Source organism: Pleurodeles waltl, chromosome 9 (genome assembly GCF_031143425.1).
Source record: "Pleurodeles waltl isolate 20211129_DDA chromosome 9, aPleWal1.hap1.20221129, whole genome shotgun sequence".
Lineage (NCBI taxonomy): Eukaryota > Metazoa > Chordata > Amphibia > Caudata > Salamandridae > Pleurodeles > Pleurodeles waltl.
In genome coordinates this window covers 865,255,553-865,276,418 of record NC_090448.1, presented here as the reverse complement: position 1 = coordinate 865,276,418, position 20,866 = coordinate 865,255,553, and the positions used below count along the sequence as shown (strand labels likewise).

At 41.5% G+C, this 20,866-nt stretch overlaps 1 protein-coding gene across 3 annotated transcripts in view; it reads left to right on the top strand.

Moving 5' to 3' along the window:
• Positions 1-20,866, top strand: part of KCNK10 (potassium two pore domain channel subfamily K member 10) — a 358,851-nt gene that overhangs the window by 246,826 nt on the left and 91,159 nt on the right. For all 3 annotated transcript variants that reach the window (XM_069208135.1, XM_069208134.1, XM_069208132.1), the window contains one exon: positions 12,372-12,489. In XM_069208135.1, the coding sequence (XP_069064236.1) occupies positions 12,372-12,489 (118 nt within the window). The remainder of the gene's footprint in view (positions 1-12,371; positions 12,490-20,866) is intronic.

The following is a 20,866-nucleotide window of genomic DNA, read 5'->3' as shown; positions in this document are numbered from 1 at the left end:
CATGATTCTAGCCTAAACCTCCCTTGGGCTGCAACATCCAACCTCTTCTGAGGAGGGTTAGATTGCTCAAGCTGGGGGTCGTAGGGTTCTTGCTCAGAAGCATGTCTTCTCCTAACTTACCCATCACTAAGTCCTGCTGCCTGGATTCCGCTCCACTGCCCTACCTTCATCTTTACCATCATCTCCATTACTCAATGTCTCCAGCACCTGATATTTATTGGGGCTGATTGCAAGCTCATGTTCTCCTAAATCCATCCTGACCTCTGCAAACCTTTTGCCTCCTGTGATCTTTCCAGGGAGGACTTTCTTGCTTCCTCACTTAAAATTTGTGTTTTATGTCCTTAGTCAGGGGGTAATCCTGAGTCTCTTATTTAGCACCTTCGTCTGCCCGCCCATACCAACCTTACGGTCACTATGTGCACTTATAGCTAGGTAACCTTCCCCCTCGTCCCTCTCTCCTGGGCTTACTACCAGCTCACATACCCTATTTCCAGGGCCTAAAACAGACGTCTTTTTATAGACTTTAAACTCCTCTTTAGTCTCTTTATTCTTGCTTCTCAGTGCATATACTGGGCTCCTGCTCTACTTGTTCAGACCACTACCTCTCCCTCTTTCCTGCTCCTGAAAGCTCCCACCAAGCTTTTGCCCCCCATCCCCTTACCCATGAAGTTATGCATCTCTCGTTCTCTCGGAGCCGTCCTGCATTTGCTCCACCAGAGTTTCCATGTCCAGGCTCAACGGGCCTCCCTGCACTACACACTTCCTCTTCTGTGTTACTCCAGCAGCCACCGCTACTGCTCATGCTGTCTCTTCCTCCCCTCTCCCGGAATGGTATTCTTGCTGCCGTGTTCCTTCTGCGTCGGAGGTTGAAAGTGGCTCTCGACCAACGCTCTGACTCAGGGTGCTCTATGTAACCTCCACTGCCCCTGCCACCCGAGAGTGTCTTCTATGTACAATGGGTGCCGGTCATGGTGAGCACAGACAGGGAGACAATCAGAGAGAATTTTGGTGACTCAGGCCCTTCTGTGTCACTGCATTATTGCTGTAGCTTCAGGTACGCATCATTGCCACACTTTCTCCCCGGCCATGCACACTTCCCCCATGGTGCGCAACCCAGCAGGGTGATCCCCTTGGCCCGCTCCTAGCTCACCACCATGTTCTCTTTCCCGTCAGCATCCCTGACAACAGATTTCTTAAGTTTGGATTGTCACTTTATGAAGACTGTTGCCATGTGGTGGCAGGTGGCAAGGGCTATTCTTAGACACCTAAAACCTTTATCATTTATTGTTACATTTTCAAAATCATAAACCACTTAGAAGAGTAACAATTTGTCTGTGGGTGGTAATCGTGACGTGACTCACCGATATTTCTGTTTGGACTTTGTTTTATGAATATTTTGGTTGAGGGATCTTAAGCTATGCAGAGTAAAGACTTCGGTGTGGATACTGTTGCTCTAGGGTTCCAGCAGTGGAGTAAAGACAGAAGCAGTATGGAAGAGTCAGGACAGTTAAGGAAGTGCTATCCTATTCCTTAGAGCTCTCAGGATGGTACCAGCCAAAAGTCAATCCCTCAGGGGAGCCCAAACAGTGGTTTATGTGCTTGACCAAAAACAACATGTATTGATTGCATGCATGGACAGAACAGTGAAGTGCTGAGCCGATGCACGTAGACACTGCTTAATTTGTTAAAGAATGAGTGCCGGTGCCCAAAGGTCTTCTCAAAAGTCAGCGAATGGAGCTATTAAATATGGACGCACAGAATACCAAGGCTGTGTTGTCTTCAGTTATCCTCATGATTCTTTAATCGGCTATCTGACACCCGCTTATCATTTATCTCACTCTTGCAGTTTCCTGCTTTCCCTGTTTGTAATGGTTTTTCCGACTTTCTCTTCCTCCTTTTTTCCCGTTTGTGTGTTTTTCTCCCTGTTGACTCGGGAAATATCCGATCTCGAAAAATAAGCGCTGGCCCCCACAAATGAGTGTAGTTGGCTCAAATTAGGCACTGCACATAGGTGAACATTGATTTTTCCATGCTTTCCCTTTCGGAACAGTAAGTTACTCCAGGGTTATTGCTAGCGTCAATAAAGAATGATAGACTTCTCAGGAGCACCAAGTGGAAAGCAGGCTCTATTTACTAGAGCTATACTTTATACATTTGAATATCAGCCTCTTTGAAGCATGTCGAATTTGCTTATTTTTGCCTGCCATAAATTATCATGCTGCTTTGGAGCAGAATGAATTACGAAGACCCTCGATCCTCGTGTGATAAGCCGAATGTTCATCGCGATTAATGCATCAGCACTATAGAAAGACAGGCCCGTTATTTATCGTTATTTTCTACCTCATTTACAACGTCGAGTCAATCTATTCACCTCACATTACATTTACAGATATATTGAACCCTGGATTTGGAGTCCATAGAAGGCCGCACGACAAGCAGGCGAGCACTTAGTAAATGTCTACTTGGTCGGAGGTGGGACTGATGAATATTTATTGGGGTCTCTTGGTTTGCCAACGAATTAAGCTGTATTCCGAAGTGTTCCTGCAGTTTTGCCGCTCAGTGCTGGCCGCTGACTCTTTCCAAGTCCACATCAGGTGACCTTGTTAATCTACGGGTTCAAGTAACTCTTATCACTTATTTTGGGCAGAATGAGCCAATTTGTTATTGAGTATGCTGTCCAAGTGGTGTGATCCTCAAAGCTTTCTCTATAGATTGGAAGCCAGAGACTGATTTCTTTAAAGCCAAGCAAAAGCTCCTCATTAAATACAATTATTCATCAGTTCTAGAGAAATAGAGCACCATTAAGTATCATTTTGGGAGGCAATGCTCTGCATTGGCCTGTCTTCTGTTGTCAAACACACTTATCCTATTTGGTGTAGTGAAATCGTTCAATAGAGGTGTATGACTTAGTGCCACAATACAATACAATTTGTCCACCATGCACCGTCAAGATAACTCGGCACAAAGCACTTCTGTGGCTTTGATCGTTTACTTTCACTGGATCCGAGAGAAAATTACTTATCGTATCCACAGAAATTTCCACAGGTTTCTCAATCTGCCAGTGTGGGAACAGTAACACTTATCTGACCTCTCCAGTGGTTGCTTGCCAGAACAGTGTTAACAAAAATATTGTCTGGCATACATGTAATGTCCTAAATGCCTTATACACAAATATCATCCCATTGAATGCAGGTTTTCTGTTATTACCTCCAAAGTGGCAATATGTTTGTAAACAATATTTAGGACACAACAATTTTTTCAGACGCTATTTTGTACTTATTGTGGTATTTTATACTTTTTCATCAGTACCATACTAACCATGCACACTGTCTGTCTGGACTATGACTCCTAAAATACTTCCACATCTGGTCTGCTTTTGTAGGTTAACAGTTTTTTCTTGAGTAGAATAAGGAATTAATACGAGGACACATATAATCAACCTGACCAAATATCATAAAATTATGATACAGAAAAAATGCCAGGATCCCTTGGTGGCGATAAAAGGTAAAATAGAGGAGGAGGGATAAGGGGGATTGTGAGAAAGGAACCATCATCACCAACACGTGAAACATATCAACATACCCTTCCACAGTCCTGCCAGTTCAGGAAGAAGAAAATCACGCTGAACACCAGTTCAACAATGAATAGTACAGTCAGTAGGCATCACTCTCAGGGATCTGTCTTGTGCACATTGCACCTATATGAAGACATGGAGTCTTTCACTTTCTTTCACTCACTACTGAACTGGTTACTACAATGAGGCAGAAAGGTCTTCATAAAAGAGTTCCTTTTTTACAGCCCACAATTCCTGCCACCCCATTTGAGTATTTCTTTTCAGATCTGGAAATATTAAAATGCGGTTGTCTGCCATTGTAAATTCACTAAACGTTGCTGCAGCATGAGTATTCATCTCTTTGTGTGCACTAGTGCAAAGTCTCACAACAATGTTGTCAGCCCCTGATGGCCCATTGCTCAGACATCTAGGAGGATGTATTATACTTTTAAGCACCTCCAAATTATTGAGTGTTATAAATGGGGGTTCAGGTTATCAGAGCAGGTGCTTTTTACAAGTTGGAATGACCACTCTGGTCAGGGTAAGCTGGATACGCCCTTAGAGATACCCTGTGCTCACCCTCTGGTAGGCTGGCACAGAGCAGTAACTCTTATATAAAAAGGCAATCTGTGAAGTATTTTTGCAACATACACACACACACGCACACATGCACACGCAAAATAAAACAATGAAAACACCACAAAAAAGACTCCCCACAAGTTTAGAAAAATCGAGATTATTTATCTGAGTAAAACAAGACAAATGTAACAAAAATCCAATGTGTACACAAACTCAAAGTAGAGCTTAGAAGTCACCAGCAGTCAAAAGGTTACTTGAGGTCACTAGGTACCATTGCAAACCCAAAGTTCAGGCCGACCGCGATAGAGGGTAGGCCGGCTACAGAGCCCATGCAGGGTCCACTGAAAAAGTACCTTTGATGGAGCAAAGCATCAATGTCGAGGGCACGCTGTGTCGATCTTTTCCACACAGTCGCACCGAGCATTGTCATTGGGCTGCGCAGGCTGTGAATCCGCTGTCGTTGAACAGCCTCTGTGTCAGTGTCGAAGGCCATTGAGCTGGTTCCGAACAGTGCAGTGCTGATAATGCATCGCTTTTTTAGCAGAAAGCAGCTGCAGAACCCACTTCAGAAGCCCAGGACTTTGGGGGCACCTCATTCAAGGGGTAGGACTCACCAATGGCAGAGCCCAGAAGCACAAGGAGAGTTTCAGGCATTCCTTGGTGCTCCTGAGAATGCAGGAGAACAGGGGGCAAGCTTGGAAGCCCCTCTACTCACTCTGGGATCAAGTGAGATGGGTCCAGCCATTGTCCTCAGCAGGGTAAAGATCAGCAGGTAGCTCAGCAAAGCAGAGAAGCAGATCCTCAGAACAGTCAATCCAGGCAAAGTGGCAATCCTTATAGCTCAGCAGTCTTTACTCCAGCAGAGCTCTTCCCAAGTCCAGTAATGGTCTGATTTGAAGGGGTCAGAGACCCAGCACTTATAATCAAAAGTGTCTTTGATGTAGGGGATACCCTCAGAGGAACTCTCTAAAGCGCACAAGGTTCCCTTTCACTTCATCCCTGTCTGCCAGGTGATCTTTGGGGGCAATCAGCCCTTTGTGTGGGGTCAGGCCAATATCTTTTGAAGTGTAAGTTTGGACCTCTCCCATGCTCCCTGCCCAGGAAGACCCATCAGTAAGCAGATAAATGCAGATGTTGTTGTGTGTCCTTTGTTGTGGCTGTCTGAAAGGAATGCACAAATGTAGCTGTCACCCAGCACACTATTGTACTATATTGAAGACAGGCTGTCAGTCACAAAGAACAGCAAGAGCAGGGAAATGCCCATTTTCTAAAATATCCTGCTCTGTATTAGGCACCTTGCCAATCAAATTGTGTGATATGCATAACAAGTGGGTTGTGGGAGTACCGGGCAGTTAGATGTTCTGTGTAGTCAAGCCCACCAGTAATAATAGGAGAGAGGTTCACACATGTGCTGTGCCATACATAATACAGTTTACATGTAGTATTCAATTATCTTCATTCATTTTCCCCTACTGTTTAAAATTGTGAGGACACAACTGTGGGCAGTTCAATGTGCATCCACTGTGTTTGTTCTCACATTTCAGTCTCTTGCTCTGAATTGTGAAGTATGTGGGGTCTGGTGCAAATCCTGTGTGTAAACTTTTCTCTGAATAAACTAGGCGTGGTCTGCAACTTTTACTGTAATAATGTCTTTTTGTGCAGTGACTTGCTTTCACATTAGTACTAATGCATGTTCATTAGACGATAGTCAATATGGGTACTTTTAATAATTGCCACGCTCAGAAATAACTTTAAACACTGCTTTGGTAAAAAAGCGTTTTAAAAGGAAACATTTTATGGGGTGCTGTGTTATAGATGGGAAAAATTAATAACTTTCATAGTAACGGAAGAATATTAATTTTGGAGTGATTATTATCGGTTGTCTATTTTTATTGTTTTTTCTGTAGTTTCAGAATACTAATTTCGAGTTTTTTTGATTGCTGTTTTTATTCTTCTTTATATTAAATGTTCTTTTACAGTTTTAATGGTAGAGTCCCACCGTTCCCTTTTCTCTAAATGTGGTTGCCATTTTCTTTAGATAAGCATTTTAACTGTATCTACTCGAGTGGAATTCTTCCATTCCCCGATTAGCTTTTATTTTTTTAAATAACTGTTCCCTACTTTTATTTTATATTTATTTCTTAGTCATAACCTCTTCCCCTTAATACTTACTTTTTTCTGATGTTTTTTGAGTGTCCGTTATTATTGATTTCCCAATAACTTTGTGCCGGTTTCTTTGTTTCATAACGTTAAATTTCCCTTTCTCTCTATGTCAAACTTTAAGATCACCGAATTGGCAAAATTGAAATGATATTGCAAAGTTTAAATTCCTTCCATTTTTATGGAGAAGAACTTTGTTTTTTAACTTCTGGGGCTCCAATTGAACATGCTTTGGTTGCGAAGCCGTTTCAGTAAACATGACATGTTACTTTTTTGACACGGTGTTATTTATTACATGAAATTGTAGAAATCTGAAAAGTAAAGTTTTATAGTATGCTCAATAATGACAGTATGCAGTTTCAGCAGTGTTACCCTGGGTGTGTTGATATGTTTGTTACCACTCATCATCATGCAGGCTCTAAATGTACTCGTGTTAACTTGATGTTGAGGCAACAAGCTTGGATCATATGTTGCATTTTTCTTGATCATATATCAGCCACTGCCATGACAGCAATACCAACCACTTTAACTAATATCCAACTTTGAATTAAGCTCTTAAATCCCCTTTCTCCCTGCCCCAATTTAGAATCCCCCAAGGTCTGGCTTCAAAGTATGTGAATCAGTCGTTGAATGTAATTGACAGGGAGTTTGCTGATGTTCTATTCACTGCGTATGATAGCATAGGAATATAATGACAAAAGGATGGACATCACAATAGGCTTATAAATTGGGCAAAACAGCCTCGATACCTTCCTGCTGCTTCTTTCAAACGAGAAATGAGGACTTGGTTCAACATGTGATTTAATGTCAATAAGAAGACAGGTTTTTAGTTCATTTCCATTATTAAAAAATACCAGGACGTTCTGATTGTTGCGGAACGGTTCACTTTAATTGAATCGTGGACTAAAGAACAGGATTACAAGCATTTGTAATGAAAAACTTAAGGAAGGGAGAATGGTGTCCTTATAGTACGAAGTTGCCAGATCATTAGCACAGGGATCTTCTTTTTCTCACATTTGCATACTATGCTGCATATAATCAGATATTGTAATGGGTAGTTTTTCATTCATGTGTGACTGGTACAAAGCTGTCCTTTTTTGAAAGCTCAGGCGTTGCTCAACAAAGACATGAAGTGCCTTCCCATATAATCCAATTGAGTGGCTGTTTAAGCAACATTTTTAACACCCCCCCACACACATTTTTCTGAAAAAAATACACAGATTTGACATTTCACCATTTCATACTCAAGTACAAATAAGCTCTTTACATTGTTGAAAGCCCTTCCAACTGGGCCACCAATTTAAATTCAGGTGAAATAGTTTGCTACTGTGCTTCTTGCTATGTGGAACTGTGTTTTACATCTGTCTGGAGCCTTATGTAATGTGACCACAAGACGATGGGCCAAACTTACAAGAAATTGGCGCATCATTGCTGATGTGCCAGTTTTCTTGCGTCGCCCCTGCCCCATCTAACAACACCATAGGCATCATTACGAGTTCGATGGACGGTTTTGGCCGTCTGCTGAACTTCCGACGGGGAGGTTGCCGCCATAGTGGCTACCTCCTCGCTGGGCCCATTATGAGTTTCCCGCAAGGTCGGTGGTCGGAAACCTGAGTTTCCGACCACTGGCCTAGCTTGAAACACCCTACAGCATTGTCTCAAGCTCGTAATCGAGCTGGCGGCAATGCTGTAGGCTGAAGGGTGCACCAGCACCCTCACAATGTTCACTTTCTGCATACCAGACTGTGAACATTGCAATAGTGCAGGCCAGGGGGACCCCTGAACCTGATCTCCGCCAGCCTTTTCATGGCAGTGGTACCACGATAGCTGCCTGGCAGATTATGACCGCCGCAACCACCAGACCATAGGGATCTCTGATCCTGGCAGTGCTGGTGGCCCAACCGTGGCACGACCGCCATGGTCATAATGTGACGTTCGGACTGCTGCATTGGCAGCGGTCTGACTGCCGCCGCGAGTCTGGCAGTCAAGACTCATAATGACCCCCTATGTGTGTTCCGTATTTATAAAATGACACGCCACGGTGGTTGTCAATTGCATCCGAATTTTTTACGCTATTGTGGTGCTTTGCGCCAATGGCATAAAAAATGTTGTTGCTGGTGGAGCAAAGTGCAACGAGGCCCATAAGTTAATATGGGTGTGTCATTTTAATACCTGCTCTGAGCAGGTGTTAAAAATTATGTCAACAATGACGCAGTGAAATCTTTTAGATTTCACTGCATCATTTTTGCGGGCCTCCTAATGCCGGAACGCCCCCCTTGCATACATTATGCCTGACGTTGGCATCATGTGAAAGGGGTCGCAAAGTGGCGCAATGCATGCATTGTGCCACTTTGTAGATATGGCATGGCGAAAAGTGCCTCCTTGAGCCTCATTAGTGTAAAAAAAATGATGCTAGTGTGGAGCAAGGAGGCACTAAGGCCTTGTAAATCTGCCCCTATGTTTTTTTAAATGAAAGATATTTGCGGCTACTGAGATAACAAAATAATGCTTATACTGTAATAATTACAAGCACACATTCTAAACCTGTTTTAAGAGCTGTAATGACTACAATTCAAAATCTAAAAACTATTTGAAAACTTTGGTTATGGTTAGCTACATAAACATGATGTCCCTTGAATGAACTGCTCTTGAACTCATAGATTATATTACAGCTGACACCAATGATTACATAACCAGTAACACCACATTAACATGAACAACAATCATGTCCTACATGTCCTCAATAGTTTATGAAAGGACCAGAGGTTGTAATTTATTAGTTTCTCATTGCATAAAAATTAGAGCCTGCATACTACTGTCATAAGAAAAAGCACTACTGCAGTTACATTCTGAAGTAACAGATATACTGAAATATACTGCACTGGGTCTGTTGGTTCAAAGGAGTAATGCATCCACTCCAGGGATGCTTGTTTGACTCCATACTGTCAAGTTTGAATCCCAGCAGGTTCACTCAGACTTTCTATCTTCCAAGGTCAATAAAATAAGTAATATTGAGCTGGGTAAGACTAAACTTCTATTATCTGTCTGTAGCGCCAAAGGACAAGTTAGGGTGAATGTGTGCTCTGCAAACACACCTGTTATGTAATTATTTAAAGGAGAAAGGCTGCAGCAGTAAATGCACAAGTGATGGGTATCCTCACAGATATGCAATACATCTCTCTGACTATAGTTCTACTATCAACCACTAGATGTCCTCACAGAGCAATGCAGGGAGGAAAGAAGTGTAGGCATTGGGAGGCAATATAACTGCAGAACCGTCAATAACTAGAAAACATCAGTAGTTTTTAGGTTTGGATTGCAGCTATGACATCCCTTTATCTTAAACTTTTTTTAGGTCAATTTTATACTTTTTAAAATATTCAATATTGGCTTGCTCTCTTAGTAGCCAATAATAATGTTTTTATTGAATTACTTGGGCCAAGAAATTCTGCCCTAACTGCCTGTAGGTTAGAGCCTGTGGCTATGCTTAATAGGCACTGACATAAGGCATGGTCAAAGGCCCAGTACCCCCACCCAGTGCTCCTATTAGATACTGGTTATAGCCCTGTTCCCACTGCCCATGCCCATTCTACCTGCTGCACATGGTCTGCTGTGGTGGCTGCACATTCTGTACACCCTATGTATTTGTCAATAATACTGTTTATCACTCTCCTTGAGCTAAAAGGCTGCTGAGCACTTTACATGATGTAGCCCTTGCCTATTCAACATGCCTTGTAGCCACTATTCGCATGGTTAATTTTCAATGCAGGAATCCAGAAACCAACATCTTTAACAATGGAAAGCTGTGGTTACATTCTGCAAATGAAACCTGACCTAACCCCTTTTCCCCCCTGGCGGGAATGGGCTCAACAACAAATAAGCAAGCATTGGCAAAGCCAATAGATTATGCCCATGAAATGTACGTTGGCTTGCCAGTGCTTTTTCTTTTCTTCTGTATGGGCAACATTGATGATCGTGCATTTCCAGGGGTCATCTTTGAATGGAGTTCCTTAAAATGTAAGGAAAGCCATTCACCTTTGGTCATCATGGATGCTCACACCTTTGCAGTGGCCATCTTTGAATGATTTTTCTTATATTTTAAAAAACTACACTCATGATGGAGAGTTCACAAATCCACGGTCGCCATCTTTGAATGTATTTAGTTATATTTTAGGAAGCAAGCCTGTTGAAAGATGGTGGCTCATGGGTTTCTTAATAAGATAACTAACTACATTCAAAGATGCCCACCGAGCATGTGCATGTACAGTCAAATGGTCATCTTGGAATGATAAAACAGTATTTTAATATTGATATTTACCAATAGCATGGTGGGCAAGAATCAAATCACAAAGTGGTAGGGAAGTGAGGGGTTATTGTTTAGGAACGTAGAAATGTGGGAATAAAGAAAGGGTGATGGTGGAAGAGGAGGGAGCAGTGAGAGGGGGTGTGGTTGAGAGAAAGACAAACCATTTCCCTTATGTGCACTGCAATCGTTGATAATATAAGTAGAAGAAAAATATGTGCCACCACACCACGACACACTGAGACCGAAATGCCTCATGGTGAGAGAAACAAAATACCAGGAAGGAAAACCATTAAATCAGGAACAGGGGAGATAGATATACAAGAAAGCCATTCAGTTGGCAGAAGCCCCACGCTATGCTTGTGTTATTCAAAATATGTCCTTGACTGCAGACGGCTAAAGCTGATGATAGGCAAGGCATAAACCTTCACAGAGGGGGCCTTGAAAATCAAATCGAGAATGCTTTGATATAGAGCTACCAATGTGTCTCCTTCCCAAGTATTCTCCAGTAGATGATTCGCCCAAGACCACAATTTGAAGAAGGGCTGTGTAATTCACTGAGAGTGAAAATCCTGTTGACAGATAATGTAATTTGACATTTAGTCATCTAGTGGAACTCTAGAATTACAAATCAGTGAAGTAGAAAGAAATATATAATACATCTGCAGACCAGTATATGGTAAATATATCATTAAGTAAATGTAGGCCACATTTTACTTCTCTACCATATATGCTACAAGGATTACCACTTTGTCAAACTCATTTTAATTGTTCGTAGATAACATCTTTATAGCACCCATTACCTCAAAGATTATGCTTCGATAATTACAATGAGAATTGGCAAGTGGAGTAATGTACTAGCTGTCCCTTTACTGGACAATAATAAGGTCCTGCTTTTGACTATTGGCGAAGAGGAGGTGGTATTTACCACAGTTGGTAAATACTGATTACATGAGGTGAGTGATAAACTCAGGCCCATATTTATACTTTTTTGCACAACATTTGCGTAATTTTTTTATGCAAAAGTGGCGCAAACTTACAAAATACAATTATATTTTGTAAGCTTGTGCTGCTTTTGCGCCAAAACATTACGCAAATGCATTGCAAAAAAAGTATAAATATGGGCCTCAGTACAGTAAATACTTCCTATTCTGCGTTTTCCAGACAGTAATGAAGTATAACATAAAGAACCTACGTTCAGCATATGTTTAACACTACAAATTCTGAATCTTTAGTTTTTTCTCCATCTGTTTTCCTCCCAAAAATTTCACCTGCATTTTGTCAGGGGAAATCTTTAAGGTATGATAACTAACCTCAAACTTCCTTTTGCACAGGTCTCAGAATCTACCTCTCTGCATTGGGGCCTAAATATTAGGACAATCATTTTTTGCTATATTTAATGGTAATCTAAAGTGCATGAGGTAAGAAGAAGCCACGACTGTGTAACAAACCCACGAGGGAGAATGTTTGTTCCGTAAGGTTTCAAGTTTGGGAGGATTTTTAGTAGGATTGTGGCTTTTATATGCAATGGCAGGTTCCCTAGGTCCCTTAGCAGACAGGCTTCCTCCTTGTTAGCTCCCATGAGCATCCTTTGAAGCTTTCCCCTTTTCCTTTGTGACTAACACCTGTCTGAGTCAGTGATGCTCATTAACATGGCCTTGTGTGTGTTTTATGTTGATACCTGCATGCCTGGTTACCCTGATGAGCCAATATGTGCTAATTGATCATTAATGTATGGAGGTTTTGATGGCTCAAGGTATTAATCTCTGTTTTCAGCACGCCATAGATGCTGACAACGCGGGAGTCAACCCGATCGGAAATGATTTGAACAACAGCAGCCACTGGGATCTTGGAAGTGCCTTTTTCTTTGCTGGAACTGTCATCACAACTATAGGTAATGCAATTACAAAGAAGCTTCATATTGTGTCAAAACATAAGTCCAGGAAGTTCCTTTACAGTTAAACTTGGTGTTGACAATCTAGTGCTTTGTTGTTGAAAGAATAACATTTGCTGTAATTCTTTATAGATCGTTACATTTTTAAACACAAGCAAACCTTGTCCCCAAGTGACATGAACTTGTTTTTACTGTATGTGTGTTCAGAAGTGCGATATTTTTCAGGGTGGTGGTGCACTGCTTGATGTCAAATTAACCTTAATTTAGAATAAACTTATCTTTCTTTAACCCTGTTGCTGCTGAGTCATTTCCACCCCTAGTGCTGATCCCCTTTTTTCCTTTTTTGGGGTACGTTGTGCTTATGCCTTTAAAACGTTTTTGAACATAAGGTATAAACACCAATTTTGTTTACATTTTTCCCTCAACATCTTAGGATTCTAAAGGTATGTAGTATTTATGGATTCCCCTGTAGAGAACTGAGAAAAAAGCCAAAATATATCTAATTTGTGCTTTTGGGTGGTTGGGGATGATTTTCTTTCGTAATGGAAATTGTACTGCACAAGATAGCATGTTTTTTCCCTAAAATAGCACCAATGAAATAATTACTGTGCTGGAATCACTATCTTCCCAATTTAGGAATAAGCATATATGTATAAAAACAATATTTTACCAGAGTTGTTGCATCTTTTTATAAGACATTCCATTGTTCCTCATGTTTGTGGTTTCAACCTATTTGCAGTTTGTGGTTTAAACAGGTGCAAAACACATAGGTGATCCCAGAAAGCTATATAATTCTTAAAGGGAGACAGACTTCTGAATTGAACAAGGGGTCATTTCTGTAGATCCCTTAAGGTTTTCCCAAGAAAAAGCTAGTTGTTGATATATAAAAAAAATAAAGAACACGGGTAGGAAAAAACAGCCATTTGCGACACCATTTTCATCTGTAATTTCCTGTCAGCATGGCCAATTTACAAAAGAAATACACTATTACGTTCAACAGACCTTTATGGCACACAGTGATATATAATGGTTCTAGGCAACGTTATCCAGAAATTCCTATGGTAAAATATAAAGAATGAAAAAGTGGGCAACAATGAAACCTACTTCTGAAATGTAAAGAAGATATTGCGTTTAGGAACAGTGGTTATTCATCTGCCTCTGAATTTGTGGTTACCCATAGTATACAATTTAGTGGGCATTTAGCAAAATATCTTCTTTCTTGAACACAGGCGTACATCTGGAAAGCAAAGATTCAGAGAAATCCAATTGATAATAACAGATGCTCCACTATTCTGTGCTTACACATGGCTCCCAAAATAAATGGTACCTGACTTTTGCGGCTGAGCTGAGGCCCTGCAACACAAAACACCCCAAAACACAGCCTCAAAACACAGCAAAATTGATGCATTTTTCTACAATGTGGGTTTACTGCAGAGTTTGAGCCGTAGCTCATCTGGTACACAGAGAAATCTACCATACCTAGACATTTCTGAAAACTGGACACAAGGCGATATCCAGGATGATATGGCTTGTATGTTTCTCATGTGGTTTACCTTTGTTGAAGCTCTTGTAAACCTCAAACATTTTCCTAAGATTTCTGAGAGAGAGAATCTGTGGGGTTCCTCAAATTCCCTACCACATATTTTGCCTGCGGACAGCCACACACTTGCCACAACAAACATACCGCCAGCCTCTGTTGGGCAAGTACCTTGACCACAGTTTCACTTGGTCCATGATCATCTGCCTGCTGCCTTCATAAGATTCCTATGAGAACAAACCTAGGCTAAGCCATAACTACCTATTCATGTGACGCCGCGGGCCACGGTCAGATCGGAGTCCGTGTTTCGGGCGGCCAATCCTGCTGCGGGCCGCGACCTGTTTTCTCGGCTGTGGCGAGGCCCGTGGGTCCTCTCTTGGGCTCCGGGCTGCGCTCATATTCGTTGGTGGCCCCTGTAAGTTTCTCTCTTACCTATTATGCTGAAAGCCTTTTCTTTTTTCTTTTTTCTTTTTTCTCTTTTCTTCTTGTGGCCATATTTTCTTTTTCCCAGGTGTCTGTGGTTCCTTCCCTGTACGCATTGCTTATTTCCTTTTCTGACTTGATATTTTCTCTACTCATCTCTATGTGGCTTTCCCAATCCAAGATGGTATCATTAGTTCTTCCTGCATGTCACTTCCTGTTTGGTAGTATAAAAGCTCAGAAGGTCTTCTTTTCCTTGCGCTCCAAACACTTCTGTCCTGGTGCTGATCCTCGTTCCTGCTCCCAGTTATTCTGGATCTCTTTCCAGAATAACTAGGAGCAGTTTTGTTGTTCCTGATTCCATGTTCTTACTGTTTCTCTTTCTGCAGTTTCGAACAGTGTGTACCTCTTTACTGGAGTCAGTAAAGTTACGGTGGCTCAAATCTAATTTAGAAAGAAAATATCTCGGATTAGAGTCCTTCTTTTGAAATTAAATGGACAGATTTTAAAAGCTACATAGCTACTACAGTAATGGCCCATGGAAGGTTATGTATCCGTGAACAGTCATTTTGACCAGATGGTAGCTCCTAACCTATGTGCACCACTTCAGTCAGTTTCCCAGAACTTCAGTGTTGTCTGCTACAAAGTGTCAGACTGAGATGTGCATTACTCACCTATCTCTTTCATTGCCGAGCACAAACGCTGCATCAACAATATTAGCACCTATTTTGGTCTGTTGCAGGAATGTAGTAGGCAAACCACCAATCCTGTAGTTCTGCAATGTTCTCCATAACAGACAAAGTAGAGACTACTGCTTCTACTGCAGTAAGGTTTTTAATAACACCCACCTCAAACTCAAGGAAGGACATCAGTCTTCCTGTGATGGTCAGCCAATAGACAATATATGCATTGAATGTTGCCAACTGAATCAGGTGAATAGCCAACTTCTTATTACAGTTGTTTTACAGATTTCCCAAATGCACTGCTCCCAGTTTATTGCCTGCAGGCACCCTAAAACCACTGAAAACACATTTGTGTCTGGTTCGTGCTCACATAAAAGACCCATAGAAACAAAGCTGGGGGTCAGGCCTTGCCAGTGGTATATCCTGCATGAAGGAGATTAGGGGGAATTTAACATGTCTTGAAAATAAATTCTGAAAATCTAACATATGCCATATTCAGTGTGATCTCATTACCAGCTAATCAACCAGTGATTGAAACCTTAGATGTATAGATGTATGAAATAAATGTATCTGGGACTAATAGACATGCACCATAAACTGGCGTTGCTTTTTCAGTTGTTTTCCAAATATCCAAAATACACTGTCCCCAGTATTGCATGTGGGCACACTGAAGCAATAGAAAATCCATTCATGTCTGGTACCCACATGTTCAGAATGCTGAGACAAACAAATCTGGGGGACAAGCCTGCATAGGCCAGATGGAAACAAGTGGGAATTACCATGATTTAAAAAAAGCTAAAAATCTGATGAATATCGTGTTCACTGCATTTCACTGACCAACCAGTCATGATAAGCGAGGTCTCGCATCCAGCAATGTAACCCTTAGACTGTGCAGATGAAGAAAATATATCTTTGTCATATTTTTCTATACAGTCCAGGGGTGATATTTTTGACAAAAGACAGGTACCTTAAATTGCTGTTTCACTTTCTATTGCTCTCAAAATTTCCCAAAGGCACTGCAGCCAGTTTATCAACTGTGGCCACCCCGAACCCAATAGAAAATCCATATGTGTCTGGCTACCCCACTCTCAGGAGGCCCAGATAAACACAGATGGGGTTCTGAAAAATTGCATGTTTAACGTGTCACCCAATAAGGGCGAGAAGGATTTGGCCCGCATCAATAGACTTATTATGCAAAATAAAATCCGAAAATATATAGATTTTATATTCTTCATATTGTCCTGAATTTAATTTTTATCAGTGCATATTAAAAAGTAATTAGGTTGTATTTTAGTGATCTGCACTAATACTACACAGTTGATTATGCAGTATACATTCCTTAGGGAAACCCACATTTATTGCTCAACTGCAGACATATTCATCAACTTTGTTAACATGAAAATATATTCATATTTTTCATTATATGTTCAGGTCACAAGTAGATATTAATGTGGGGTTTGCTACAATACATAATATTCTGTAAAAAAACTGTGGTGGGCTAATCACATAGGTAAATATATGCATGTGTGTAAATCTATATGTTAAAATGTACTCCTAAACTTTGTAGTAAATGTTCTACTTCTGGCTATTCATCATTTACAGGTGTAAATTTACTGCAAAGCCTAGACTTGAAACAAGTGGTGGATTCAAATTAACAAGAATAAAGTTACTACAGCCAATAGAAACAAAAACAGCATTAGCCAAAAGCACATACTTAAGAACGGAGGAGTCCCACTTTTCTACAGATATAAAGAGTGTCTGTCAGGCTTAGCAAAGGTCAGTCTGACAAACACTCTTTATGTTCAGGTTAGGTAGCCAGGCATTATACTTGTGCTGAATGTGCAGGCCCTGACTGTTGAGCTGAACTTTGCTGGGCTGAAAGTGTCACGGCCCTGTGGGTGTGGACTTCTCAGCTCATCAAAGTGTCTTAAGGTCAGTGAGAGTTGCTGAGCCTCTGTGATGAGGTGTCAGTCACCCCGGGAGTGTGTCACTGATAGCCTCAGACCAGGGCACTTCTGTTTTAAGCCCTAAAGTTCCTAGGGCTGAGTGTCTATCACTAACACCTTATCACAGAGTGAGACGGTCAGCAACTGTCACTGACCTCCATCCCACTCTGTGACGAATAAGGAACTGCTGCCTCCTCTTATTGGCTGACCTAAGAGGAGGTAGAGGCCCTAATAGTCAGGAACCACTGAGGAGGCTTCCCTCCCAACATGCTGCAGCAAGTAAGTTTTATGTTTTTTAATATTTGGTGCCTGTGTGTATGTATGAATGAATGTATGTGTATTTGTGAGTGCTTGTTGTGAATGGGTGTGTGGGTGTGTGCATGCATGTGGATGCATGGATCTGACTGAGTGCGCATGTGTGCGTGTGTGGTCTGTCCTCCCCCCCCGCTCGAATAACCGGCTGCCACTGATAGTGGATCAGACATGGAGTATGTCCAGCACCACACATTGGTGCAGCAACACACTCCCATAGAAATTAATTAAGACAGGGACTTAAAATAGAATACTGAAGGAAATAATGCTAAAATAAATTAATTTATTTCAACTTTTTTAAATATATGTAAATGTAGTATAAAGTTACGGTATATATTTATGTATGTATAAGTATATATATATATATATAAATATATATAATATTTGATGATAGAATATTGCAATTACTTCTTAAATTAAAAAACAAATCCATTAATTTAAATTCTATACATACCTTTTTGTAATTTGTAAAACATAATAAATAAATAAAAGTACATAATAACTAAAATACATGGACACACTTCCACAAAAGGGCCAAAAGAAAGATGACAGCCCTCCAGCTTCATATCCGAAATTATGTAGCATGCTACCCATATAGGCAAGAGCTTCAGTGCCCCACATAGAGGTAGTAAGCGCTATATAAATGCTACAGTACAGTACAGTGCAATATATCTATTTTATTTATTTATTTTAAATATAGAACAGAATTGAAAACACTAGCATTAGTAACACTACAAGACTCCTTTCGACCACTGTTTATACATCCTCAACTAGGTACATTACAAGGATATGGCCAAAGTATATAGCCAGTCTCCTCTGACTTTTTTACCCATATAAAAAGTTTCACTTTCAGCTTCTTGTCTCTATCTGATCTGTAACTCCTGGTTGATTTATAATCTCCTTGTCATGTTCAGTTGAGGATACCGTGGGTCATCCAATATTTCAATATTCTGCAATGCATCATATCTCTTGTGGAGAAGACTGAGCGGTCTAAACCATAACCTCACTTGCAGGGAGGGCTAATGTTCACAGGAATGATGGACGTCAACCTACCACCATGAAGGAAGAGCAAAGAAGAGTAAAAACACCGAGCAACTGAGAGGAATGTCTTAATGGCAACTCGGTGATAAAGTGTGTTGAATAAATTTGTTGTTTTCCTGGTGGGTTGGTATTGAAAGTGGAGCTACGCATGTGCCAGCAGGGCGAGGTTTTCCTCAACCTGAAGGCACAAACCAGAACAGTGACGTCTTACTGGATGGCGTGTGTGAGTTACAAAAGCACACATACAACTGCTTTAAAATAGAAACGTTATGGAGCTGCCACTTCACAGTGCTCCTGCCTCTCTCTCCTCGTTTCTTGCAGTATTGGACTACTGACAGTCAGAAGACTGGGCCCACAAGACAGAAGTAGGTGCAACATGCTCGAGCCAGACACCTGTAACTGGAAGAGGGCCTCTTGGAACCTCGAGCAAACAAGTCAAGTTTTTACGAAGGCGATGTGTGCCAGTGGCCACAGCTGCCAACCATGTAACAGGGACCTGCGAATGCCACCAAATACCCGTGTGCCTGAAAAAGCACTTGTAAAGTAGCCTGTATTTATTGTGAAGTGCTCCATGTCCTTGGGTAAGATTTGTGATATGCAAATCTGCCCGAAGTAAAACATAGAGTTGGTCTGTCACCCACACTTTAATATCACCCTCCAGGACAAAGCATTAACATTTAATGTCAGACATCTAGTGCCTTAATTTCACAGGGTGAAACATGAAAATCTGGGATCAATCCAAGGTTCCTTAATAGAACACATTTTTGTGAATCTGTGCAAATGCTTAATTTATTCGAGCCTCCTTTTCGCTCATTATCACATATGAGAGCGCCTTCAAATATGTGAGTCCAGGATGTGTGGCTTACGTAAACCTCTACGTGTATTTCAAAATACTGATGTAATAAGGTGAAACACTCCCACATATTAAAGAAGTAAGCTTTATGGATTTTAAAGACATCTTATCAGATTCTAACATGATAATTGTTGCATGATTTACATGCCAAAAATGTTCAAGGCATGGCTTGTGTCTGGCCCAGCTATCCCTGTTAATTTGTTTGCTGACCCACCTGTTTACCCATGACTAGAGGAGCATTTCCACTCAAGGTGCCCAGGTCAGCAGCAACATCAAGAAATCCCCCTGGCCATGGACTGAGACTCCTGCCCTGAGATTGAAACCTACACAAGCATCAGTCAAGTCGGCTGTTCTTATTGCCTGTCTGACAGTTTGAAAATGAAAGCAAGACAGACAGGCTGCTATTGTATGCTTTGGCACCTGGTGTAAGTAAACTGCATCATCCAGGGTCGCTACTGGCAACTGTCTTCCCCCTCAGCCTCCATTGGTCACCAGTCCCATAGTGAGGTTACAAACTTTGTCCACACACTTCCTACAGGAGGTTAGACCAGTGTACCCTGGCACAGAGGACATCATAGACCCCACTGTGACCCACTTGCTGAAGTGCATGAGACTGGCATGCAGATGAGGACCCCTGTGTATACACTGGGGGGCAGGTGAAGGGGCAGAAGGGAGCACTATACGCATAGAGAGAAGAAGCATGTGCCCCTAGAATCATCCTTCCTTTGAGATTGTTCTTAAGCCATGAGTGAATCCAGAGTTCTCTTTTTTCCCCAATCAGAAGGTGCTACACCACTCTCTCAATTGACAGTGCATACGGATAGCAAAAGCGTCTGCACGTAGCTCGTCAGAAAAGAAGCATAGTTTGTAAGATGCCAGATGAGAGTCAGTGTAGCATTCGGAGACAAGTGGTTTAATGGCTCTTGGATACCAGAAGTGCATATGTATGGCCCCTAGGAAGCAGGAGTGCAGGGGACAATGGTGTTTGAAACATGTGTTTGGGGCACGTGCATGTCAAGAGTGAGTTTTCACATCATATGTGAGTAGTACAGTGTGAGAGTGACACGTGAGACCTAGGATTCTCTGTAGGACTGAAAGGTCAAAGGAGGGCCTGCATACAGCACAGGTAGGATGTAGTCAAGAAATGAGAACTTATTATAGCTGCCTGTATGCATCTTCTTGTACCATTCCTTCAGATTCTTGTGAGGGTGTCTTTACCGCTCCTGTGATCCCTGTTTGGGTTTCCATGCTCTCTTGTTCTAGCCTGAGATCTCTGTGTGGGTGACTTCACTTCCCTGCTCTCGCCTTGAACCGGCATTCAAGAGCGTTTACTTCTAATATATTGGGAGCATGCTCCTAATGCTTTATCATACCACATAACATGTGGCATGGCTTGAAAAAACTTGACAAACGTGCCCCTAACCTGTACGCTAACTCATCTTATTTTACTACTCTTCTCCACCATCTCCAATTCCATGCTGAGAACCCATTCTTCATTGTTAGTCTGAACAGGTGTGACCAGTTGTTATGCCCTCTTATTATCATCCAAATAAAATCAAACTTAATACCAGCCTGCAGTGGAGGT